This window comes from Solanum dulcamara, chromosome 1 (assembly GCF_947179165.1).
Source record: "Solanum dulcamara chromosome 1, daSolDulc1.2, whole genome shotgun sequence".
Taxonomy (NCBI): domain Eukaryota; kingdom Viridiplantae; phylum Streptophyta; class Magnoliopsida; order Solanales; family Solanaceae; genus Solanum; species Solanum dulcamara.
The window spans coordinates 10625948-10643923 of record NC_077237.1 but is presented as its reverse complement, the minus strand read 5'-3'; the positions used below and the strand labels follow the sequence as shown (position 1 = coordinate 10643923).

The 17976-nt window shown below is 30.9% G+C and overlaps 1 protein-coding gene across 2 annotated transcripts; it reads right to left on the bottom strand.

Annotated features, from left to right (window-relative positions):
* Window positions 1–1540: 1540 nt before the first annotated feature.
* Window positions 1541–7696, bottom strand: LOC129901606 (ribonucleoside-diphosphate reductase large subunit-like). 2 transcript variants are annotated; one of them, XM_055976852.1, is made up of 17 exons: window positions 7176–7696; window positions 5977–6038; window positions 5765–5852; window positions 5344–5607; window positions 4917–5157; window positions 4719–4795; window positions 4386–4556; window positions 4192–4284; window positions 3955–4104; window positions 3782–3868; window positions 3532–3696; window positions 3336–3455; window positions 2827–3029; window positions 2595–2744; window positions 2359–2506; window positions 2119–2202; window positions 1541–2034 (listed from the first exon to the last, which is right to left on the bottom strand). In XM_055976852.1, the coding sequence occupies exons 1-17, from the start codon at window positions 7401–7403 to the stop codon at window positions 1939–1941; spliced, it is 2427 nt and encodes an 808-aa protein (XP_055832827.1). In that variant the 5' UTR covers window positions 7404–7696; the 3' UTR covers window positions 1541–1938. The 2 variants fall into 2 exon arrangements, with proteins under 2 accessions (XP_055832827.1, XP_055832834.1); XM_055976859.1 differs by lacking the exon at window positions 7176–7696 and adding an exon at window positions 6269–6333.
* Between the last annotated feature and the right edge of the window lie 10280 nt (window positions 7697–17976).

Genomic DNA, 17976 nt, shown 5'->3' with positions numbered 1-17976 from the left:
TTATAACAGGATAAATAAGATTTTGTATTTTTAATGAAAAATTCGAATACCTTGTATAAACAGCCATTAAAAGATACTCTCTTTTTTCCGTAAATCTTATAGTGGAGTCAAAATTTTCAATAAGAAGATTCAAAATTTGAAGAAGTGGACACATGAACTAGCCGAAGGAGGTTCGACATCTATTATTTATACATAAAAAATATTTTAATTATGTATAAATAGTATAATTTTTCGCCGAAGAAAGTACCTCCTAGAATTTCGAAGCTTATGCGTTCGAAATTTTAGACCTTTTAAGTAAATGGGTTCTAAAGTAATAATTTGTATATATATTAAATATACTCTTAAGATAAATATTTTATTATCTATTTGTTTTTTATATTATTGGACATGTGAAGCAAAGTGATTAAAAACATTGTGTTCATATGAAAAGTGTCTAATCGTGGTTTAATTGGTCAAAGCGTAGGTGGTCCACTAGATTTTATTATTATTATTAGAATAAGGTTCACTTTATTATAAAACTCTCTGTCGACATATTAATTATTTTCCTTTATCTTTATTTTCTTAAAAAAACAATTATGAGTGATTGCAAGGGGAACAATTTTATTTTTTTTAATGAAAAGTGTCTTAGTGTTATTCTTAAAAAATGAATTGTTTTTCTCGAGAAATTTTGATTATTTTTTGTTTGAAAAGTTTTAAGAAGTTATGAAATATTCTTGAAAAGGTTGAAATAAACTTTTACTAAAATATAATAATAAAAAAGTTCCAAGATAACTTTATCGTGTGCTATATTGTATCACATATTAATTTGTATTTATGATGAAATTTTTTTTTTTAAAAAAAGAATATTTACATAATTTAGCACATCTCAACCTTGTTAAAAAGGTCTGCTTTTCATTTTGGCATGTCCAAAAAATTACTAGCTTACTTAAAACTCAATATAATATGTTTTCAATTTACATTACACTTTTTCACATTTTAAATTAGGAAGAATGACTAAAATAAAGACTAAATTAACAAATTTGTGGTATGCACTTATATTTTACGGAAGTTCTATAATAACCCCAACCTCACACCACCCTTTCAAAACTTTTTGTAAGTGAGTATATTGGCCATATAGGAGATAAATAATGGTTATTTTTCGTTTTCCCTTTTAAGTACATTATTCCTAATTTGAATTAGAGATTGCCAAAAACAAAATCGATCAATAAATCGAATCAATTATTGGGTTATTGATATTGAATTATTGGGTTAACGAGTTTTTAATGATTCTATAAAAATATTATACATAGATTAATAAAAAAAATTGATATAATACTAACATAATAACTTAAATATAATTAAAAAAATATCAAGCAAAATAAATTTAAAAATCATTCCACAAATAAAATCACAACATATGAAAATTCACCACAAAAATAAATAAATATAAAGGATATATTGATAAATATAGTTTAGCCTTGAAAAAAATAATTTTCTGCTTCTGCTTTTTTCCCAACAATAAAAAAACTGTTTTTACTTCCAATTTAAAGCAATTTAACTGATTAGCCAAACATCTTAATTTTTTCAAAAGTGTATTTGTCCCAACAACAATGTCAAACAGACTCTTAGTTAAACTAATAAATTGTTCAAAAAAGGAACATAATGTTTTCCTTGTTTATAAAAAAAACATATACTATCTCGAGGGAAAATACATTACAAAGACACCATTTACCAATACAAGAGAATTACATGTTTTCCTTGTTTATAAAAAAACATATACTATAACCAGATATATATATTATTATATACATAGTTAACTCTAATCTAATGAACATCAGTACATGCAACTTCCACAAAGCCAAGGTCTGGCTTATCTATGCAGAGGTTTCCCAGTAGGCAATAGAAGAAACCCACAATGAAAACTAATAGCTCAAACTGTTATAATGATCCGACTTAGCACTAACTTCCGCAAGATAAACAGTCTTCGCGGTTTGTCAAAGAGCACACCATCTGAGCCATTTTAGTTTCATCATCAACAGCAGTCTTTGGCTTTTCCTGCAAATTGAAATGCCCACGTTCAGCTTGTAAGAATGAGCATAATAATATGATACTGGTACTCAAATTTATGATGCTTACTACCTTCAGCATGGAAGTGTCAACTGTGAACTTGATTGCATCAGCTGCAGCACGTGATCGTAGATAGTACATTCCAGTTTTCAAACCCTACAATAACAAGAACGATGAATCTGAGACTCTAAATTGGCCTGTGAAGACGGAACCTGAAAAGATCAGTTCATGCTATTCTAGGCTGACTATTGAGTTGTGCTTATGCACATTTAAGAAGATGTACAAAACTTATAATGTGAAGTTGAAGTGTACCCTGGACCAAGCATGAAAATGAAGAGAAGTGAGTTTTCCAAAATTGGGTTGATCCATATGGATGTTGAGGCTTTGACTCTGACCTATGTAGCAACCACGGTCTACAGCCATATCAACCAGGGTCCGTTGCTTGATCTCCCAAACAGTCCTGAAGTCAGTGAACAATATTAGAATGTAAGTGGAAATAAAATGAACATAAAAACAGAACAAGTAATTAAATTAGTGAAAGTTCATACTTGTAAATAACTTTGAGCTCATCTGGAATTTCAGGGATTTTCTGAACAGAACCATCATCATATATTATCCTATTCTTAACAGCAGGTGACCAGATCCCCATCTCGGTTAAATCATGCAGAAGATGTTTGTTCACCACAACAAATTCACCACTGGAGAACAAAAAAAAAAACATATATAAATCATATGCAGCAACTATGATAAAAATCAGCAGGACCTGGCAGCAGGTGTTACCTCAGAACCCTTCGGCTGTAGATACTAGATGTATATGGCTCAAAGCATTCATTATTTCCAAGAATTTGGCTGGTTGAAGCAGTTGGCATTGGAGCTACAAGAAGTGAATTTCTTACACCATTATTTGCAATCATTTCACGAAGAGCATGCCAATCCCATTTATCTGATGGTGTTACTCCCCACATATCTGGCTGGAGAATACCCTGAGCAGCATAATATTGTCTTTAGTGGAAATGCAATGTGAATCAACAATTTTGAATCAAAATAAAATCTGGCATTCATTTCATGTTCTGCAGTAGTGTGTATAATTTGGGTCTCAGCATTTTCAAATTCTCTTCGAACTTGTATACATCTTCAAAGTTGAACTAGAAAGAAGATGTCATTTTGTTTAGGTTAGGACACTTAGCAGTCCAACAACTATTTCAACTGAATCTTGGATGACCAGAAAGACCAAACAGGCCATTCACACAGTACCCTTCAGTAAAATCTAGGAGCAAAAGGATTTATACCTTGCTTACAGGACTTCCTGCATATGTCTCGTATGGGCCTTCCTTGGCAGCTAATTCAGAAGAAGCTTTTAATGCATGGTAGTATATTGTCTCAAATATGTCCTTGTTTAGCTGCTGAGCCTATACATACACAAAGTATAAGATCAGAACAATCTGCACAAATGTACAGCTTGGAAAGATGATAGACAGAACTTACCTCCTGCGAATCAAATGCCATGCCAAGCAACATGAATGTGTCTGCAAGTCCCTGAACTCCAAGTCCAATAGGCCTATGTCGTAAGTTAGACCTTTTTGCAGTTTCAACAGGGTAGTAATTGACATCAATAATTTTGTTCAGGTTTGAAGTGACCAATGCAGTAACCTGTCTCACATGGCAAACAGAACAAAATCAAGAAAAATGTCAAGAAAAACATATTAGAAAAGTTGGTAGTCAGAACAAATCAAACCTCTGCCAATTTGTCAAAATCAAAGTATCGATTTTTAGAACCCCTACTCCCCACAAGCTTAGATGGTTGTGATTCACTTGGGACCCCCTGAAAGATATCAAGGCAACACTAAACTATGAGGCAAGGAGAAAGTAGGACAAGTAAGTTTTGGAGTATATACCAATATTAATTACCTTCTCTCTAACATATCTTGGTAGAGCAATTGAAGCAAGATTGCAAACAGCAGTTTCAGTTGGACTTGTGTACTCAATAATCTCTGTACACAAGTTAGAAGATTTGATAGTGCCAAGATTCTGCTGGTTGCTTTTTCTATTGCAAGAATCCTACAATAAAAAACAGAATATGGTCGAGTAAAATTAAGTGAATTCTGACAAACAATGAGAAGAATAATAGAATCATATGAAAGTCACCTTGTACAACATGTAAGGGGTCCCAGTTTCTATCTGGGACTTTAAGATCTCAAACCATAGATTTTGTGCCTGAACGACCTTCTTTGCCTTTCCCTGAGTTGACAAAAGGATATTGTTTAAGATCAATGCTGAAGGATCTTTAATCCACACTTTAAATGGTGTGCAATTAACCTCAGTAAAACACTTGTTTTTACCTCTTTTTCATACTTCATATACAGCTTCTCAAAATCTTCACCCCAGCAATCTGCCAATCCAGGAGACTCACTTGGACAAAACAAAGACCACACCCCATTGCTTTGGACTCTTTGCATAAAGAGATCTGGCACCCAAAGAGCATAGAAAAGATCTCGTGCCCGATTCTCTTCCTGAAGAAATGGAAACATCATCCATGTCTTGTCAAATTGCTGAGTGTAAACAAGCTTTGCCATATGAAAGGAATACAATAATCTAGTGCAGTGGCAGAGAGCAAGTGCACACCCAATAGACAATATATTAAACAATTGATAATAAAAGAGTACCAACTATACCTTCCCATGATTCTTTCTTAAATCCAGAAATTCAAATATATCGGCATGCCAAGGCTCAAGGTAGACAGCAAAAGCACCTAAACACAGCATAAACGAGTGAGAAAAGTGTAGTCCCTACACCCTAAACTTCTAGAATTCTTAAACAAGCACAGAAATTTTTTTTGAGAATAAAAAACAAGCACAGAAATGAGGCCACACCCTTTCTTTTGCCACCCCCTTGGTCAACATATCTGGCAGTATCATTAAATACACGCAGCATAGGAACGATTCCATTTGATGTTCCATTTGTTCCACGAATGTAACTCCCAGTAGCACGTATGTTATGAACAGATACACCAATTCCCCCAGCTGATTTGCTAATAACAGCACATTCCTTAAGAGTATCATATATGCCCTCAATACTATCCTCTTTCATGCATATCAGGAAGCAGCTACTTAACTGCAAGTCCCAAAAGAATACTATGTAAAATCAGGGAACTTTTTACTAAATAATGCCAATGAACAGGAGGAGGATGTCGGATAAGAAACAAATATTGTTACAACATAGTGGAACAAATTAATGATGACTTAGTAGAATCATCAAATCAAGAAAACAAAACACAGTATTATAAGAATGTTGACCTACTTGAGGTCTTGGAGTGCCTGCATTAAATAATGTTGGAGATGCATGAGTGAACCAGCGTTGAGACATCAAATGATATGTCTTGATGACAGATTTGATATCCTCCTTGTGGATTCCAACAGATACTCTCATCAGCATGTGCTGTGGCCTTTCTACAATCTTTCCCTGAATCTTTAAGAGGTAAGACCTCTCAAGGGTTTTAAAACCAAAGTAATCATAGTCAAAGTCTCTGTCATATATGATCTCACTGTCCAGACGAGTAGCATTCTGAGAGAAAAAGGTAACTTGTTAACAAGTGGTCTCTACGGGCAATTATGAACAAGCTCTTGGTCCATCTAAAAACTTTAACCATGATCTTGATAAAGATAAATAACCATGATCCAACACATAATCATTAAAGGAATATTCCAAATGGCTGTGCTACCTTCATGATTATCTCATAAACTTCATCAGAAACCAGTGGTGCCTTCAATCCGGATCTCTCACTGACATGGTAGTACATGTCCTTAATCCTGTGATATTCCATTATTACAACCAGCACTTTGTTATTGTTGATCATTACACCAACATTTTATGTTATATTAAAAATAACATAAAATGGAAGACCAATGACCAATCTTGATTCAAATCACTTACGTCTCAGAAAATGATTTCTTGGTGTTCTTGTGCAGGTTGGACACAGCAATCCTTGCAGCCAGCTGCACTTTCAAGAGTTTAGACAAATCACAGATTAGTTATAAATGTAGAGGAGTTAATAGAAACTGATTTGGTCTTCCTATTTTTCATTTTAAGCCAAGTCATCTCATATCTTTAGCCTCCCTTTAAAATAAGTACAAGTTTTTTTAATAGGAATTCTCCTTAGAACTTAACATAAAACAAGGCCAAGAGTCTAATTACTGCTTTTTTGTTGTTTCATTACATAACTCACCTCAGGATTTTAGTCTAACCCAAATATTCAAACATGATCCACTCCAAACCAACCTATTTTAAAAAAGTAGATGCATACAAAAGCATGGTTGATCATTACAAAAATGTGGGGAACACTGGAACGGAACGGGAAAAAAAAAGCGGAGATCAAACTGAAAAAACGAACAGTAGAAATATCCAAAGAGCAAAATAGAACAATAACACTAATCCCATAACACTGTTTAAATTCAACATATCGTGACTGAAAATGAAAACCAAAATCTGAACTTTAAAAAAACACAAAAGCCAAAAAACAACACAATTAAAAGAGATGTTGATAAAATAATCAACTTTAGCAAATCACGAGCAAACACTTAACCCAGATTTCAATTTTCCAAGTCAACATTGTGTTTCCAAATATAAACACAACCACTAAAGCTGTAAAGCCCCTACAACTATTTAAGTTTATCAGATGTTTGAAGCCAAAACAATTAAGGAAAACAAATGAATCCAGACGCACAACATGTCCCAAACTTGAACAAATGCTAAAATTCAGCAGAATTTCTACAGATCAACACAATGAAAACGAACCCAGAAGCAATTACCAAAAAAAAAGATAAAACTAGACCCATAAATTTCGCCGCAGAGCATAAACTTGTGTAAAAAAATGCTTAATTTCAGCAAAATTTCTAAAGATCAACACAATTAAAACAAACCCAGAAACAAAAAAAAAAAAACACAAATAAAACCAGACCCATAACTTAACACAGAGCGTAAAATTATATGTAATAAATAGTAGATATGAATCCATAACTTTAAAAATACAACAAGATCAATACTAAAAATCTTAAAATTGAACTCATATAATTCAAATCATGAATCCGCCTTTGAATAAAACTCACAAACAAAATCAAAATGGAGGGACTCACACAGGCATAATCAGGGTGATTAGCAGTCATAGCAGCAGCAGTTTCAGCAGCCAATTCATCAAGCTGACTAGTAGTAACACCTTTGTAAACACCAGCACAAACTTTCTGAGAAACAAGAACCGGATCACAATGATCAGTGCTGAGACCATAACTCAATTTCTTAAGCCTAGCAGTGATCTTATCAAAGTGCACAGTTTCCTGACGGCCATCCCTCTTCACCACATACATAATTTCAGTTCTCTTTGAGGAATTTCGTCGAACACGTAGAGGATTAATGGAAGGAATATGCTTTTGCCCTTGATTTTAGTGAAGTGTGTGTGTATATATATATATAGGATAGGATAATTAGGATTTTAAATATGTTTGGCGCAAATTAGGGTTTTTGATTTTTTTTTTAGGGATTTTCGAAAATTCCCGCCAATTGGGAAGAGCGGGTGATGATATGATAATATGGAGGGAGGAAGAGTGTAGGAGAAGCTGGACGTGGGACCCACCTACCTATCTTTGTTTTAAAGATCAAAAGGAAATTAAATTTGAAACATTGAAAGCCATTAAATGGGAAGTAAATATTTTAGAGTTAATACTTAAAAGTCTCCTTAAATTTCGTACATTTTATTAAATGCATACTAAAATAATATCCCCTCAAATATGGATTTTTAAAACTATTTACCTCCAAACTATGAGAAGTCTTAATTATCCCCTCAAACATGAATTTTTGGAATTATTTGCTCCTCTAATATGTCACATGATTAAAAAAAATTACTATGTTTGAATTTATATAACTCACTTTTTTTTTAGTCAATCTCAAAGTAAATGACACATTTTTATATTTAGTAAAAATTTAATTTTATCCCTAATGAAATAATTGTGAGAAAATTACACAAAATAGATCAATTGTGAAACTATTTATCCAAATTTGACCCAACTCAAACTATTTATCATTAATAGACCATGGTCCAAATTATTTACCCTCTTACCTTACTTTCTCTCTATTAATTTCGCGCATGACGTCGTGCTGATATCAGCATCACTACTCCTCTTTGATATCATCAAAGTATATTATTGTAATGACCCGTTAGGCCATTTTGAGTACGAGTCCTCCTTCTTTCATAAAAGATCCCTTTTGTATATTTAAATTGAAAATTTTGGACTTTTTGGTAACTACAGTTAATTAGTTGATGAGTGATTTTAGATAATTAATTTAATTGATGGACTAAAGTGTTAATTTATCTAATATCTATACCATTTTTTATATTTAATAAAATATGTTAGTAGGATTTGTCTTTTTTTTAGTACATAATTAGTTTTTTTAAAAAAGAAAAAAAAAAGAAAAAGGGGGAGCAGAAACTCACCTTGCGGAGAGACGTGGGAGCCGACGGGAGGATAAACTGTCGGTAAGGAACTATCTCAAAATTCTCATATTAGCCATAACATTAATTACTAGATATAGAGTCTAATATAGGAGAATTTAATAGAATTGAATATTTCAAAGTGCTAGTGTTGCTGGTTCTCTTTAAAAAATTTGGAAAGGAAGTGCATTGGTGCCATCATTGGCCAATAATAGGCAATGACCACGTAATGATGGCATAGGATGATATTAGAGAATATAGGTAAATAGGTTCTATAATGTGGTCTTCACTCTTCAATGAATTTGCTGCTTATTCGTGTTTTGATTTGTTTTTTCAAATTTTATTATACTTATCACACTATGATTTAAGTTTTGATAAAAATTAATATATATAATTAAATATTAGGTGTGTTGAGTATTGTATTATATGAATATAATTAGGTTTATGATATTTGGAGAAATTGAGACTAATCTTATGCGTGTTATTTAGAAAATATGAGAGTTGACATATCAATTGGCATCAAGATTAGGAACATGATTATTTGAATGTATTTTTGGTTTAGGCTAGACATATGGTAGTATGGATGTTGTTAGTTTCGAAATCTTATTGTAATTATTTATTTAACTAGATTACATTGATTTGGAGGCTCAAATAAAAGGTAAGGCTCAAGTTCTGGGGTGATTGTTTGATTAATTGAGGCAAGTGAATTTCTAAACCTCAGTTTAAGCTTGTAGATGCTTACATTTTCTTGTTATGTGCACTGGGGAGTAACGAGAATTGAACTGGGTTATTGACTGTATGATTGGCCTTAAAAATGGAGATGAGTGGTATAAAATGACGATCTAATGACAGGTATTGGTGGAATTGATGTGATGAGATTATGGATTTATGTTGGACATGTGAAGTGACTATGTTGATATGAGATAGGAAAAATTATTGTTGTTATAATGTTATTATCGTGAATCATATAAACATGAATTGATTGCATTAGTTCTGACATACTGTGCTGAGACTGAAAATGATATGAAACAAAAGGGTCGGGCCACACATTCCGTGGCTGAATAAGTATATTGAGGGGACGGGCCACACACTCCGTGGCAGGTCACATGGACAGAAATGTCCCACATGGGTTTCGAGCTGTAATTCAAAGGATGTGTACCGATTGGACAGACATGCATCATCTCATTGTATTGTATCACATAATGTTGCTATTTGTAAATTCGTGTTTACCACTTACTGCTTTATATATGTTGAACTTAACTTGATATGATTCACTTGATGAGACTACTGATGAGTATTTGTGGAATGTATTGTTACTATTGTGTAGAGCGTAGAGTTGGACTGATTTTATGCAGGTTGTAGTTAAGAAGGTTTGGTTGGGATGACAGGATTACTTGTATCTATTGAGCTTTGCTTAGTTTTAGTTATCCACTTGCTAAGTACCATGTTGTTTGGTACTCACCCGTTGCTTCTACACTTGTGTAGGCTGTGAGACGGACCTGATTGATCTCCTAGTGTTTCTACCATTTCCGAGGCTATCATCTCGAGTGTTGAGGTAGCTGTTACATCCATCTAGCGGACACCTCTTACTCTTTTAATATGTTTTAGTCTTATTCTAGAGACAAAGACATTATGACTGTATTTTTTTTCTGTACTTCTGTAATGTATTACTGACTTGTACACATAACAACCAATCTTGGGCGAGTTTGAGTTTGGTTTACGTATTTTCGGTTAAGTTAAATTTTGATTTATTTCTTTTTCTTCCGCATCTACTTTCCATTATGTATTAAGCTGACTTAACTCGGTGGTTTGAGATGAGTGCCATCACACTCAATTTTGGATCATGACAATTATACTCTGATAGTATCAAGCAGTTTCGCTGAAATATTGTCTCTTCCTTCTTGATATCATCAGTGTACATGTATACTCTCATGGTATCAAATGTGTATTTACGCCAGTGCCTCTTTCCTTATTTCTCTTTGATACCATCAGAGTATATTATACTTTGATGGTATCGAACAATTGATCAAGTAGTTTCTTCTTGATACAATCAGAGTATATATACTCTGATGGTATCAAGGATGAAGAGACAGTGCTTCAGCGAAACTGTTTGATACCATTAGAGTATATTATATACTATCATGGTATCAAATGTACGAGATAGTTAAAAACAAGGGGTATGAAAGTAATGGAGTATCCAATAGTAAATAGTTTCTTTTTGGGGGTATAACAATACTTATCCCAATAATTATTGTCACACAAATATTTATAACTTATTTTAGATCACATCTTTTTTAAACTTCATTTCAAGTCAAACTTAATTATATAAATAAGAAAGAAAAATATGTCTTTACTAAATAAAAAAAATGTGTCATTTCTTTATGAATTGTCTATAAACGAAAAGTGAGTCATATAAATTGGACATAGTAATTTTTTCATATTTTGTGACATATTACGGGTAAATAGTTTCAGAAAATCATGTTTGAGAGGGTAATTAAAATTTCTCATAGTTTAGTAGGATAAATAGTTTCAAAAATTCACATTTAAGATGTTAATTAAGACTTTTTATAGTTTAAGTGTACATTTAATGAAATGTACATATTTCTAACTTTACTTTTTGCAAGGGATTTTTATTTTTTGCCACCAAATTTTGGGAGTCTAGAGCCGAAAGGCAACTTTTTTTTGCAAAAATTTCAAAACGACGATGAATTTTGGTATGAAACCAAAGGGGCAAAAACGCACCACAGGGTGCGACTTCCCCTCTATCAGTTAACACCCATTAGACCACAGGGTGCGACTTCCCCACCTCTCTTCCCCTACCCCACTCCATCCCCAACCCTACCCCATTGCCCAATATATTTATAGTTGGGGATGGTGTGTGGGGTAGGCGAGTGGGAAGAGGGGTGGGGACCACCTTTTACAGGAAGTCGCATCCTGTGGTGCGACTTCCTGTAAACAGTGGTGTAAACAGTGGCCTAACGGGCGTTAACTGACAGAGGGAAAGTCGCACCTTGTAGTGCGTTTTTGCCCCTTTGGTTTCATACCAAAATTGATCGTCGTTTTAAAATTTTTGCAAAAAAAAGTTGTCCTTTCAACTCCAAATTTGTTGTTCTTTTTTCTTTACCGAAACAAAAAATATTAGGTTGAGTTATACTTCACGAATCTCATAAGTAAATACTAATCATCAACATATACTTCCACCGTCTCAAATTGTTTAGCAAAAAAATAAAAAAAAAAAATCAAAATAAGTGTTATTTTTTAAAAAATCAAGCCAACAATTAGCATTTATTTCCCACTATTATCTTTTTAATTATTCCAAATTAGCCAACTAGAAAATGTAAAAATGCAAAAAAGCTAGATATGAAGAAAAATAAAATTTCAACAACTATCTTGAACTTTAAAAAATTCACTTATTTTGAATTTTGAAAAAAGTATACTCATTATAGACTAGAGATAATAGTGTTCAATTTTCAAAAGACATTTATTAAATAAGTGGTACTTTAGTAAACTACTCCCGCAATCCCACTCCCATATTAGTTGATCACTTTTCATTTTGCACGACACTTAAAAAATCATAAATAAGAAGACAATTTTGCTAATTCACCCCTTAAAAAACTTCTTGAGAATTTCACAAACAAATATGAATACTTTAAAAAAGAATTAATTGCAACTACATAGAAAAAATTCAATTAATGTTTTCTTAATTTAATAAGTTGGACAACTAATATGAGACAACTATTTTTATTAAGTAATCAACTAATACGAGATGGAGGAAGTACACATTATATTTATTATTTTTTTAATTAATATAATTATTTTCAAGATAACACTAATTTTGAACCGGGAACGTATGTATAGCAAGATTTCTGAAAACTCAATTTTCAAACAGAAAATTAATTTGCAACTAAAATAAACCAAATAAAAGTTAGGGTCCGTTTGGCCATGCAATATGAAATCATGAGATGATGTTGGAGTTTTATTTGGACATATAATTTGGTCTTTTTATACTGTATGTTTTCTCATAAACATAAAACCCCCATAAGTTGTAAAAACATCAAAATGTCCCAATTGTTTATACAATCTTACCAAGTAAACAAAAGTTTATAAAATCGCATTATACATTATCACAAAAGTTATTCTAAAAAAATACAACATTTATTGATCAAGCATTAATTAATTCAATAAAAAAAAACTGAACATAAGTTGTAGTGTTCAAGTTGTTATTAGCTAAGGAAATTATTTTTGCAATCAATGTCACAGACCGTAGTGATTAGTCTTCTGCACTCAATATAATGATGAATTTTTTATTATTATTAAACATTGATTTGAATGAAGTAGTAATAAATTTGATCAAAAATAGTGAATTTGATGAATATAAATGGTAAATTAAGAATTGATTTGAAGTAAAAATAAATTTTATATTGGAGAGAATAATCGTTATATGAGATGTAAACAATTTTAAAAGTAATGATATGAATTATAAATTTCATTTATGATGCTTAAGAAATCATAAATAAGAAGATAATTTTATTAATTCACCCCTTAAAAAACTTCTTGGGAATGTCACAAACAAATGTGAACATTTTCAAAAAGAATTAATTGCAAGAGTAATTTAGAAAATAATCAATTAATGCTTTCTTGATTTTGTAAGGTGGACAACTAATATGGGGCACTTATTTTTAGTATAATGATCAATTAATATGGAACGGAGAGAGTAATTTGTATGAATTCCATCAATTTTTAATTTTTTTTTTGAATTTTTTGATTGAATATATGACAATTGCTTACTTTATCTTGTTTGCTCGAGTAGGTTATGGATGCTTTTTTTAGCACTATATTCAACTTTCAACTTGCTTTATTTCTGCTTTCATTTACGTTTGAGACGCAATCACTTAAAAGAGTTAATTATATAATTTTACTTTCATTTAAACCATGTATTGCAACAACACCAAGTCCTAGGCAATGGAAGAAAACATGGTAAAACAATGAAGTATTTGAGTCTATTGAAATGATTTTTATTTATTTATTTATGTCGTTTCTCATTCGGCGTGAGTTGCCCATATTAAAGGTCGAGTACATCTGAATTTGCGCTGAGAAATCCCACTTTAGGAGTAAAACATTTCCTAAGGCCCACTTAAATTTGATGATAATAGCTTTCATTGCAAGTTTTTACAGCATTTATTTATTTCAATTTCAAATTATAATCTTCCTTCACAAGTAAGTGTTCTCTCTATTTTACAATGAGTGAATCATTTACCCCTCCACTTGTAGTTTAAAAATTAAATCATCTCTCAATTTTAAGAAATTGGCCCTTCTCTCCTTTTATTCTATACATAACTTATTTTATATTTGTTACTACGTAACTTTTTTTAAAATAGTACATATATATTTTAATTTTGTAACCTATGTATTTATAATTTTTTATTTTAATTCATTAACATTATAAGTAGAATAATCAATTTATAAGTTTGTTGTAAAGTTTGATGTTTTTTATGATTATTATGTCAATATTGCATGCACTAATCTCTCTCTTTCTCTCTCTCTTTCTCTCTCTATATATAACTTTAGATGTGAATAAATAAACACTTAAACTCCTATAAAATTGAACAAGTAGAGACATGTGTCCTACGCATGGAATAATATGTGTCTTACATGATATAATTCAAATCAGTTCTAGTGTGTTTCACGCGAATTGTTATGTAGAACGTGTGTATCTACTTGTTCAACTCTATGCAAGTTTAAGTTCCTACTTATGCACAAAGTTGAAGGACATAGATGTCAACTGAAGTCAAGTTAAAAGGCACATTTATGTACTATGCATGTTTCTTACTCTCTATTATCTATGTAGATAAACAACTTTTGATTGTGACTAATGAAATATTTTTAAGTTTATAATTTAAAATTTATTTACAACAATAGATAATCTTTTAAGAATTTGTTAGGAAATATAATAATTATTTTTGTATTACTTGCATCGAAATATATTTGTATGATTAAAATAATAAAATTGTTCTTTTTATTATGATCGTTTGTTTCATTATAGAATGACACTAGCTTATATACAATCAATATTTTTTACAATAAATATTAAAAGGATAAAGATTGATAATGTAATGGGAGAGTAGAAATTTTAAAAAAAGTCAATTAGAAAATAAGGGGGGAAATATCTATTTCTCAAAGTTGAGGGTGTTAGGGGTTTGATTTTAAAGTAACAGTGAGGAGTGTAAATGATTTTCATCTATTTTAGAATAAGCGGTATTTATAGGTCTACCCTTTAAGAAAACAATACATTCCCAAAAAGTAAAAAATGTTTTTCTTCCTCCGTTTTATTTTATTTGGCCCATACATCAAAAATAAATATTTTATTTTACTTGTTCATTTTAGCAAATCAAGAGAGTTTTAGTAAAAAATAAATAAATAATCCTCATACTATCCTTCTATTAAATAACTACATAATGCAATAGTAGTCAAATTTAAAATTTCAAAGTATTATTTATAAGGTTAATTCAGTAAAATATACCTTTAACTAAATTTTTTTTAAGAATTGTGTCACATTAATAAAGACCGAGTAATATAAAACAGAGAAAGTACCAACCTACCTTCAATTAAATACCTTGAAAAAAGAAGTAACCCTTGTATGCCAGTGGAGCTGTTTGGTTAATCTTGTGTTTTAGGGACTAAATTGAGATGATACAACTTACGTAGACAAATTTTAACTATGTGGTAAGCATAAAAATATCCTCAATAGCACAAAAATAATCTTTCTCAGCACAAAAAGAACTTTGTTCGAAGTTCAATGGAACATGTAAAATTCAAATGAGTCCAAATTTTAGGATGCCATCAACTTGCATAATCTATATTTTCCTCGACGAATGAGCATAGCGGTGACAATGGAGCGGGTTGGGTCAAGTTTGGGCAAAGTCATAATGGGTTAAGAAAATAATTGGGTTAAGATCCAACCCAATCCAAATTTATTTGGGTCAAAACGGATTGGATTAAAATGGGTTATATAACGAGTCAAGACTCAATCTAACCAAATTTTTATTAAGCTTAATTGTTTTATTTGTTCTTTAAAACTATTTTAGTACCTAATAAAATTATTTTTTTCTTTATTATGGCTATATATAATATATCAAATTGAAAAAAAAAGTTTTTTAAAAATATTTTAACAAGATTTCTCATTAACCAATTCGGATTACATATCAACACAATTTTTAATAAGTTGAGCTAATGAATGGACGGATCAATAAACAACCCAAACTTAAACTGATTGGACGAATTAAGCGGGTTGGTTTGATTTTGCCACCCCTAAATGAGCGATATTGTTCAACTACTAATATATATTTTTGGATAAATCAATTTTAAAATCATGACTTCCAACCTAATTTCCTTTGAGAAACACAACAAAAATGATATATGTATAAGAGAGGAATTTTAATAATATAGGAGTATTTGTTAGTATAAACAACTTTTATATCATTCAAAGCCCAAAGGTGTTTAATGTCCCCTTGCCCTCCTCCCTGCCTTGGCAGCTCCGCCCCCACATTCCTACCCATCAATCAAATAAAACCTTACTCATATTCGATATTTGTATCAAATTTATTATGATTAAAATGAGTAATTTAAGATAAGAATATATGCTAATTGATTATAATTATTTATTTGATATCGAATATAAGGTGTTAGAATATTATTTTTTCTATGTCCCATATTCCCCACAAGCTACGTAAAAGAAAGTTTTAAGTTAATCTTTCACTTTGAATTCAAGTAAAGTACACTTGACACTCAAATGCATATCTCAATCCCCTTCTCCACAATTATTCATTTTTTAAGGCTGAACTTTACAGCCTTTTTGTTTTCTTGATAAATTTTAAAATTTAAACTCTCTTAACATTATAATATTTATTATTGTTATTGAAATTAACTTTGCATGTTCAAAACCACCGGAACACTTACATATTTAAGGTGAAGTAGATTTGATTATAGATTTTGAATCAAATTTCTAAAATTAATTTTTTTTAATATCTATTAGATTATTGATTTAGAATTAATTTTTTTTTAAAAAGCTTATCTTTAAAAGACTTTCGAGTTCCAAAGATTGGTATTGATCCAAATCTCTCTAGCTCTTCGCTTTTACTTGGCTATTATTTTTAAAAATAAAATTTCATTTTTACTTATTATTTTTACGTATCAAGAAAAAAAAAATGAATCGGAAACCTATCTCCACAGCAAGCTCCTCAATTTGACCCGGTCCGTCACGCTTTGGACATCGCCACCGGGATCAATCATTTTTTCCATATTTGTTCTTAGCATTAGTTATTTATTCTAAGAGTGTTCAAAATCGAACTGAAAAAAGTTATTGATTTATCAGTAACGGGCTATTGATTTAGCAATTTCGATAATGGTTTTAATTTTTTTATTATCGAATTATCGATTCTTAACGATTTAAGATTTTTTCTTAACTGGTTAACCGATAATCAGATAGTAACTTAATAATTTATATTTATTATCATTCGGTATATAAAGTCCTTCACTTAGGGGCCGTTTGGTTACGGGATAAGCATACAGCTAATACATGAATAACTAAAGTTATTCATGTATTAATTTTATACCATGTTTGGTTTATAAATAGGATAAAAGTTATTCATGTATTACCTTTATATAATGTTTGGTTGCGTTTTTTGTAATCCTACATAATTAATACTTACATAACTTATGAGGGAATCTATGTATAAGTTATGCAGGATAGAAGGCAGAATAAGTTATGTGGTATTAGTTATACATGTGTTAAAATAATAAATTACATATTTACCCCCCCTTTTTTTTTTATCTTGATTGCTTAATTTTTATTCAATACAAATTACTTGATTATTTTTAATTAATTGTTATTTACTTCTTTTTTAGAAAAAAAGAAAAGAAAAATCTGAAAAAAATATTGATACTAAAAATCTTGCACAAAAAAATGTCACAAAAAAATAAACCCTGCATAACTAACATCTGTATAACTAATACCTGCATAACTAAACCCTACATAACTAATAACTGCATAACTAATACCTGCAAAACTCTAACCAGTAACCAAACGACCCTTTAGGATTTAGTTTTCATACTTTTATATATTGTTGTCTCAAACTCTTGGTTATTATACAATGTTTTACATTTTCTTTTGAGCAAGACTTAATTTATCAATTCACGTGCATGATTTATTTGGTTTGTTGCCTTATTTTTAAGTGATTTTTAATTTTTTTTATATCAAATCTTAACATTTAAATCGATAATCGAATCAATAATGATCAATAACCGATAAATCGATAATCGATAAGCCGATAACTTAATGGTTCTATAACGGTTTGACATGTCTATAAATCGATAGCTGATAAGTCAAACCGATAAACTTCAAAATCAAACCGAACCGATCGATACATAGTCCTAATTTATTCCCAAATCATTTT